Source organism: Aethalodelphis obliquidens, unplaced genomic scaffold (genome assembly GCF_003676395.1).
Source record: "Aethalodelphis obliquidens isolate GAN/ISIS:26980383/991018 unplaced genomic scaffold, ASM367639v1 scaffold144, whole genome shotgun sequence".
Taxonomy (NCBI): Eukaryota; Metazoa; Chordata; class Mammalia; order Artiodactyla; family Delphinidae; genus Aethalodelphis; species Aethalodelphis obliquidens.
Window position 1 is genome coordinate 90,342 of NW_020838088.1, and position 8,603 is coordinate 98,944.

Here is an 8,603-nt window from a genome sequence, read left to right on the forward strand (position 1 = left end):
ACAGAGTTTAGGGATGTGGGATCAGGAAGAAGGTGGGTGTGGCTATAAGGGCTAACATGAGGGAAACGTGTGGTGATGAAACAGTTTTTGATCTTGTTTGTGGTGATAGTTAGAACACCTACACTGCTGGTAAAAGTGCATGGAATTATATATATAAGTATTATGCACAAGTGTTCTAACACACAAATGAGTACATGTAAAATGGCGAAATTGTGGTAAGCTCAGTGGATTGTACCAATGTCCATTTCTTAGTTTCGATACTGTACTAAAGTAATACAAGGTGTTATCACTAGGAGAAGGTGAGTGATGGGTATACATGACCTCTGAACACATTTTTTTGCAACTTTTGGTAAATCAATAATTATTTTAAAATAAAATAGTTAAAAAAACAACACTGGAGTTGTGGGGAAAATACTCTTAGGTACAGAACCTAAGAACCTAATAAATATGTTAACACAGTTTTAGACCTGTTAAATAATTAAGAAATCCATAATTAATGGAGTAAATATGGTACTTTACTTGCTAAATACGTTATATTTGTTTATAGAAGTGAACATCAGAACGGTCGCAACTTGTGGTACTGAAGTGGTGGGGAGAAGGTTATCGGGAGGCAAAGCTTGGATTTTAGGGTTGTCCAGGAATGGAGTCCTTACTCTATAATTTTCAAGCACTGTGTAGGTCGGATATAAATGCTAGAGACTGCCAGGGATGATGTGGGAGATGGGACCTTTTGGTCCTGGCCCCACTAACTCATGGTTGGGTCAGGGGAAGAGCAATCCAAGACACACAACATGCAATGTGCAATGTTACTCTTTAATATAAAGATAAACAAGGATCATGAGTTGGAAAAATATAAAACAACGGGCAGGCCTACACGGTAAGCTTTGGCTTCCTGATTAGCTGGACTGCAAGCTTAGTCATGGATATGGCTTCAGTTAAGAGAAGAGAGGTGACAAATATGATGAGGATGAAAATGACATCTAAAGGCTCATTTGCAGAGTTTTGTTCTCAAGATCCCAGGTCAGTGGATGAGGGTCACATCTGGAATTTTGCCCTTGGACTGAAGAAAGTAAAGAGAAAGAATTGGGATGTCAGCAGAGCCAGCAGCCATGAGTGTCAACCCCAGGGCACCTGACTTCTGTCCACCTTCACCTTCCTGAAAGCCTAGAGGTCTATTTCTTCTTATCTCTGAATTCTCAGAATTCACTCTTTGATGAGTAAAGAAATTTTTAGTTCTGGTATAGTCTAGTCATTGTACTGAAAGCACCTCTAGTGGGGCAGGATAGATGACCTCCCTTAGGACCAAACTGGAGACACTTGACCACACAACTTCACTGCTACATCTATGCTGCAACAGCAAGCCTTCAAGTTTACCAACATGTATGTACCAGAATGAGCAGATGCCACTGCATGTAATGCTGAAAAAGAGGCGAAAAGCTAAATGCCTATCAATAATAGCTTATGGCTTCCTGGAATTCAACTGTTTAATATATTGATCTTAGAAAGAATAATGTAGCGTCACATATACTGAGAAGAAACTATGCTGGCACTAATAATAAAAGAAGTTTCAAAATAGTATATAAGATAGGATACCTGTATTTTATAATACATGGAAATGTATTAGTATGAAATTAGGGTATTTCTCACAAGTAAACGTTTGTAAGAAAAAATAGATTTAAAATAATTACCTGAAAATTCCCATTAATCACTCCTCTACTCCTCCCAGCTCCCTCCTATCCCCATGCAACCCCAGCACTCACTTCTGAGACCACTAGAGGTTCACCTCAGATGGGGTGGAGGATATCTGCATGATGTCCTGCTGCTGCTGGGAGAGGGGGTGCATGGAGCTGGAGGTGGGTGTAGACAGTGGGATGGAGAACACACTCTGGGTCTCACTGGGGTCGGCATCCCTCACAAACAGCTCGTCATTCACGATGCACAGACTGAAGGAAAAATGGGCCCTCAGACAACTGGTGGATGGACACCCACACCCCCAATACTGACTCTGCTCCCACTGGCACTCAGCAACCAGATTCCTTCCACGTCCCTCCTGTGTCTGTCTCCCAGGTTCCTTGACTGGTACCTGTGCCCCTCCCTACAGAGCCCACCTTTGGAGAGACTGTCTACCACCTTCACTTGATTTATAGGTTCATCCCCAACCCAGGGGCAATTTCGCATTTACCCTTTACCACAGTGCAAGGGGTGGACAGTCTGATCCCCATTCTCAGAAGATGACACTGAGTCACACAGAGGTCATGAGAATTGACCAAGGTCACACAGCGAGTGAGCGCTGGGTCAAGGAAAGAACCCATAGGCCGATTCCAGAGCCCACGCTCTTCCTAACCACTAGGCGACACTGCTCCTGGGATCTCCCTGCTGGCTTTCCACAATACTGAGTAAACCTAAGGTCTTTGCCACCACATTCCCACGCCCCTGAGCCCAGGTGGGGATGGGCATTCCCACCCACTATAGGGCTCTCACCTGGCGTAGTGGGCAGGGGTAGCGATGAAGGTCCGGGTGAAGGCACGCACACAGCCCTGAGAACTTCCTTCCACTTCAACAGCAAACAAACAACAGTACCCCTTACAGCTGCATGTGCTGTACACGCTCACACAGCGGTCCCCAGTCAGGGTGTGACTGGACACTCATACTGAGAGGGCAGTTGTGCACAGGGGCCAAGGTGTCGGGAATGGGGAGGGCAACTATAGGAGCAGTCTGCGCCCAGGGACAGGGTCCCTGACAACCCCTACACAAGTTCACGGGATGCATTTTTCACAGCCGCCCAAGAGGTGGATACTACTACCCCATTTTGCAAATGAGGAAACTGAGAGGTTCAGTAACGGCCCAAGTTCTCAGAGTAAGGATCTGGGATGAGAGCCACCAAAATCCACAGCCTGTGTCACCAACGCCCAGGGTGTGCAGGGCAGACAGGCATGGACACAGCTCAGACCTGGGTTGTCTGTGGGAAGCCTGAGGGCAGGAGAACACAGTGGGGAAGGGGAGGCGGGGGGAGGGGAGGGGAGGGGAGGGAACAGAAGGGAATACAAGGGGAGGGAAGGGAAGGGAAGGGGAAAGAAAGTGAAGGGAAGGGAAGGGGTCAGGGACGCTGGGTGGTTCTGGGTGTGAGCCTGGCCAGGGGGAGGCAGCAGTGGGCCATCTGCGCTGGGGGTCTACACACACTCACCTTCCTTGAACACCCCGCTGACGGAGAAGCAGAGCATCGTTTCCTGAAAGGGAAGAACCCAGGCGCCCAGTCACCACCTCCACCTCCCACCCACCTGCAGCTTCCTGGGCCCGCCCGAGGGGGGAAGCAGGCGCTCACCGTCTGGAACCACGTGTCCACCACGAAGGAGCTGAAGTCATGCTGAGTCTTGGGCAACACACAGAGAGTGTGCACAATGACACGTTTTGTGTGCTTCAGCAGCTGGACCCGCAGGTCTGTGAGGGGAGGGGAAGCGAGTGAAGGTCAGGGGCTGCCACGCCCTGGGCCCTATGATTGACCCCTTCACTGCCCTTTCCCACCCAGTCTTCCCATGACACACTCACGGGGGTCCTTGAGTTTCTTCATATTCCTGCTGTCCTTGAAATACTCGCACAAGCTGCTTCTAGGAGACAAAGAGCAACAGTGGGTGGTGGGTGTTTGCAGGAGCTGGCCTGTGTCTGCTGGGGGGCCACACGGCCCGGGAGCAGAGGCTGTACTGTCATACTCACGGGGCTGGGTCCTCGGGGTGGAAGGGAATCGTCAGGGAGAAGCAGGCCTCCTCGTGATAAGCACCCGCGAGAACCTGTCTGTCTCCATAGTCATAGATCAAGTAGTACCTGAGGGGGAGCAATGAGGACAGTCTATCTCTGTGGTCTGGACCTCAAATGAGACTTGAAAACTCCCCTGAGCAGACCTGTGCTTAGGTGGCCTCACCTGTCCTAGACCTGCCCCCCTTGCTCAGCTTCCCAGAGATACTTACTGCTTCAGGAATTGCAGGACTAGGCTCTTCAGCTCATCAGATCCAAAGTAGCTTCCCTGGAATCAAAACAGTCCTCAGGACCATGGCTGACACCCCCTTCTCAGGCACCACTTAAAACCCGGCTTGATCCTCCGTCCTCACCTTGCAGCTTGGTAAGCGCTTGCAGGCTTCAAAACCACACTTAGCCAGTGGGGATGTCTCCTGGTCATCCTGGGGAAGAGAAGAGGATGTCAGCAGTGCAGACCAGGAGGTGGTGCTGGATGATCAGGGAAAAGGATGGGCCCAAGAGAGGGTGAGGGTCAGAGGTGAGTGGTGAAAGGGCCCTGGAAATTCCATGGGCAGGACTACAGTTTGGATCATCACCGTGGATTCCCCAAAGCCTATGAAGAATGTGCTTGAAGAAGATCCAGAGCGTTTGTCAGGTTCCCACAGGGACTGTACCATCCCCCTCCGCCCAGGACTTTGAAGGGTCAGTTTCAAAACTGTAACTGGGGCAAGACCTAATGGGGTTCAGAGTAGTATGTGGGTGCTGTCAGTGCCAGTTAGAGGAGTCAGTGAACAAGGAATACACTTACCAAGGTTAGTAACTTGGGGAACAATTCCAGGATGGAGCTGCCAAAATCAAGACAAAACAGAAAAGTCAGTGAAACTGTGGCGGTGACCCTCTTCCTCATGGGAGCAAGTACACCCACACCACAGCGTCCCAGGCTTTCAGGGCCCTGAGCACGTCCCCCATCGACTGACACAGAGGGAGGGCAGGCCCTCCCTCCCTCCCCGCCTCCCTCCCTCCCTTCCTCTCCTTCCCCTGGGTAGCTCCCCCGCAGACTGCCTGGACTCTCTTCTCCAGTGCCACAGGGACCAGCATTTCAAACCCATGCTGCAGGGCTTCCTTCCCCTCCCTTCCTGCCTCCAGAGCCCCACTGAAGGCTGTGGAGAGAAGAGGGAATGGGGTGTGTGCCCGAGGCTCTGCTACCTCACTGGCGGTCCAGCACTCTGCCAAGACCTGGACCAAGACCCGGACTTCCCCCTTGGATGGCCCAGGGTGCTGGGGCAGGGAGGTGAGTGAGGTGGGGCTCAGGGAGGGAGATGGAGGGGAATGAAGACAGAAAGGGAGTGAAGGTACGAGGGGATAGATGAGAGAGACATATGGGCCTAGACACAAGGGAGAGAGAGAAAACAAAGGGAAGGGAAAGAAGCTTTCCCGTGGTGGGGGTAAGGGAAGAAGAGAGGAGAAAGGGGAAATGGCGCCCCATTTGCAGCTCTTCACCTGCCCCAGAATGGCTCAGACACAGCACGTAAGAATGTAAAATATGCACATGTTGGGCTGGGGGCCCACTGGGTGCTGGCTGAAACTTTGGCAGCTTTGTGATGCAGAGAGGAGAGCATAGGGCCTGTAGTCCTCCCTGAGGTCCACGTCAGCTGCCCCTTGCAAACGGGCACTTTCGGGAGTAGCTCAGGCTGCCACCGGGTAACAGAGGATGCATCTGACCTTATGTTGGTTGACATATCAGGGAAGGTGGTGCACAGGGGGTTTCTGTCTGCACACATCCCTTCTGGCTCCAGCCGCTCACCCTTGTCCATCTCCCCTGCAGACTCCACCTGTGATTATGAGGAACCACATGGGCCAGAGAAACAGAGCCAGGATGGCCGTGCACCCCTAGTCGCTTCCTTTTCCTACAAATCCATTTCCCTTCCTCTGTCACCACCACATGCGCCTTCCCACTTTCCCTTCAAAGACGGATCTGGGTACCGTCTTTGGTACCTCAGTGTTGGAGAGGTTCAAGTTCTTGGTGTTGGAAGCATTCGGCATAGTGTTGGACAGGCTGTGCAGCTGGTAGGGTTTCTTATTGCTCAGGTCCAAGGCCAAAAGCTATGATGAGGAAAGAGTTAGAGTGAGGACCCCAGCAGGGGACACCTGAGACAAATCTGCCTCTTCTACCTAATCTCTCCCACCATCACCACCTGCCCCAACATTGGGTCTAAGGTCCTCACCTTGGGCGTATTCCCTGGATGGATCTGCAGGGAGGCGGCCACGCCAGTTCTAGGGTTTCGTGCCATTCCAGTATCACGGGTCATCAAGTCTCCAGGAAGACAGGAGGAGGGAAACGGGGACTGAGAGGCTCCTGGCTGGTACAGCTCCAGCACCAACCCCTCCCCGAGTTACCATTCCTGAGTATCCCTTCCAGCTAGACCCCTCTGCCCTCACCTGCTCTACAATTACTGCTGTAGCCATACCAGGGTCAGAGCGGAGTCTCTGGATGTCAAGAGATTGCTGGGAGGCATCATACTGTTCCTTCACGGGCAGCTGCAGAGTTAGGGATGGGGTTCAGGGGCTCTGAGTCTGAGGTGGTGATCGGGGGCAATAGGTGGGTCTGGCTGTGAGTGCACAGGTTGTGTTGAGTCTGCATTACCTTTATCTGCTCCACCTTTTCTGACCTCAGCTCCTTCAGCACAGAGTGGGGTGCATCACAGGGATCAACAAAGATAGATATCTGTTGAGAACACAAGAGGGGCTGGGTAAGCTCCAGGAAATCTGAGCCCTGGGATCAAGCAAGACCATGCCCCTGTCCTGCCCTCTTGCCCCCAGCTAGCCCTGCTCATGCCCTTGATACATACCCTTTCATTAGCCTCATTGTAAATCTTGCCGTTGACATTCTTCAGTGCGAAGGCAATGTTGGCATTCTCAACGAAGAACTGGGCCTGCATTTTCTCATAGTGAAACTGTAGGGAGAGTGACAAGAGAAGCACAGTATGAGACCAGAGCCATTTCTCATCTGGGCCTGCCATCTACCCCGTTTCCTCTCATCGGCCTCAATGTCCTCTCTTACTTCGACTGGGGTGAAGGGGACACTGCATTGCTTCTGAATCAAATTCAGCAGCCACTTCTCATCATATTTAATACCGAAGGGAATCTAGGAGCCAAAGAAATAATTGGGGAAAGAAAAGTGATACAATGGAATCCAAGGTTAAGATAAGACCCAGCTGTGTCTTGCTTTAGGACCTTTTTCAGGCTTTAGGTACTTTCTTAAGATAGGACAATATCTGTTATCGCTAACTTTTACACCAGACAAGGACTTCCTAAATACCCTTTCTTTCCATTTAAATACTTTTCCTGAAATAATCGACTTCATATCTTTCACATGTGCTTACTTTTATAAAGTTCTAAGAGATCCTACCTAAGGCAGACTTGGCCCGCCCCTCTGACGAGGACCCCAGAGACTCAACCTCCTCCCGCACTCAGCTTGAGCCAAACTGTGTCTTCTGGTGTGGAGTTGCTCCATCTCCTTGGCAGTAGTTTCCTCCTTTGCTTTTAGACAGCCTCTCCCATGCTCCCTGCAGTCAGTCTGCTCCCTTTATATTGCTTCTCTGAACCTGCCCTCACGTGATCTAGGAAGTTAACTCCTAGGAATAACAAGACAGATTACCAACTCCACTGCCACGAGAGGAAAGTTCCCAGCATCTCTACACGCGCCCAACATGACTCTCTCTGTCATCTTCTTCTACATGTTAGGTCCATTTAGCCAGCACACTCACTCTGATCTTGAACCAGCTCCCCAAGGTCTCATCCTGCCTGCTTCTCTCCATTCTTCTCTCTGGAGGCTTTTGCTCTGTCTCCTTGCTAACATGGGTTTCGTCTTGTTCCTGAAAATTGCCTCTCCGATGACAGGATGGAATGGCATAGGGAGCACTGTGGGGAAGTGGAGAGAAGAATGTGGTCCGTATAGTCTTGGGAAGTCTTCCCTACATTTTCGCCAATGATAGCAGAGCTACAATAAAGACTGCTCAACCGTTAACCTGATCCCATCGTTCCTCACTCTTCCAGGTTAGAGAGAAGAATGACATATTTAACTACAAGGTCTTGTTTTTCACTGGTTGATACTGGTCAGCCATGCTGCCTCGTCACTTACTATCTTGCTTGGATGTCCACGTGAGCATCACTTCTTAGTGATTCTCTATCTTGCTGCTGCTGGGATGAAGGATGAATACCAGACCTGACTTGTTCAGACCAATTGTTATACCTCCTTTGGTAAATACGCCAGCATCCGGCTCTTCTTTGTAAGGAGGTTACTTGCTTATTGTACCCTGAAATTGAGAATATTACATCAATGTTCTCAGTACCAGAAAAATTCCTGGGTAAATATCATGGCTAATGAAGAAACACCACCAACTTTAAAATCTAAATAGGAAATGATCATAGTTAGGAAGAAAAAAAAAAGGCTGAGAGACTTCACTGTGTTTCTGCTTCTCAGGAAATGAGAGGTAGGCAGCATTCACAGCCAAGAAGAAAACAAGCACAGAGGAAAGGGTCTGGACCCAGGGTTTAGTCTGTGATGTTAGTCCCTGCTCTGCTTGGATCAGGTTATGTGACCTGGGACAAGTGGCTTTTCATCTCTAACTTTCTCTTCTCTGCTCTGCTCTAGGGGGACAATAAAACCTACCCTGAAATCTAGCCTGGTGTGTTGGTTCAAGTGTCAAAGGTGATCTCCCTGCCTGATGGAAGAATTAGAGATATGAAAGATAAATCTGATGAAAAGATCCAGAATGGAGCCTGGAGAGACATAACATGGAGAATACCAAAAGCGAGGGGGAGATAATTAAAGGTGATGCAGTGAACATACCTAACACATGGTTAATGTGAGT

At 49.9% G+C, this 8,603-nt stretch overlaps 1 protein-coding gene across 3 annotated transcripts; it reads right to left on the bottom strand.

Moving 5' to 3' along the window:
* Positions 1–794: 794 nt before the first annotated feature.
* NXF3 (nuclear RNA export factor 3) lies at positions 795–7,929 on the bottom strand. Of its 3 annotated transcripts, XM_027099834.1 has the most exons (17): positions 7,871–7,929; positions 7,497–7,650; positions 6,791–6,874; positions 6,579–6,683; positions 6,374–6,454; positions 5,725–5,832; positions 5,452–5,561; positions 4,538–4,574; positions 4,104–4,172; positions 3,963–4,018; positions 3,712–3,819; positions 3,547–3,605; positions 3,323–3,438; positions 3,185–3,227; positions 2,482–2,554; positions 1,761–1,943; positions 795–1,060 (listed from the first exon to the last, which is right to left on the bottom strand). In XM_027099834.1, exons 2-16 carry the CDS (start codon positions 7,545–7,547, stop codon positions 1,772–1,774), a joined length of 1,272 nt encoding a protein of 423 aa, XP_026955635.1. In that variant the 5' UTR covers positions 7,548–7,650; positions 7,871–7,929; the 3' UTR covers positions 795–1,060; positions 1,761–1,771. The 3 variants fall into 3 exon arrangements, with proteins under 3 accessions (XP_026955635.1, XP_026955636.1, XP_026955637.1); XM_027099835.1 differs by lacking the exon at positions 7,871–7,929 and having other exon boundaries at positions 1,784–1,943; positions 6,791–7,364; positions 7,497–7,614; XM_027099836.1 differs by lacking the exons at positions 6,374–6,454; positions 6,579–6,683; positions 6,791–6,874; positions 7,497–7,650; positions 7,871–7,929 and adding an exon at positions 5,955–6,192 and having other exon boundaries at positions 1,784–1,943.
* Between the last annotated feature and the right edge of the window lie 674 nt (positions 7,930–8,603).

What these genes read in the sequence shown, in the direction of transcription:
- NXF3 (XM_027099834.1), bottom strand. Translation starts at nt 7,547, where the DNA reads ATGGAGAGAAGCAGGCAGGATGAGACCTTGGGGAGCTGGTTCAAGATC. An exon ending in AAAAGGTGGAGCAGATAAAG is followed by an intron (nt 5,833 to 6,373) that starts GTAATGCAGACT and finishes TCCTCATCATAG; the next exon opens with CTTTTGGCCTTGGACCTGAG. An exon ending in AGCGCTTACCAAGCTGCAAG is followed by an intron (nt 4,019 to 4,103) that starts GTGAGGACGGAG and finishes TTTTGATTCCAG; the next exon opens with GGAAGCTACTTTGGATCTGA.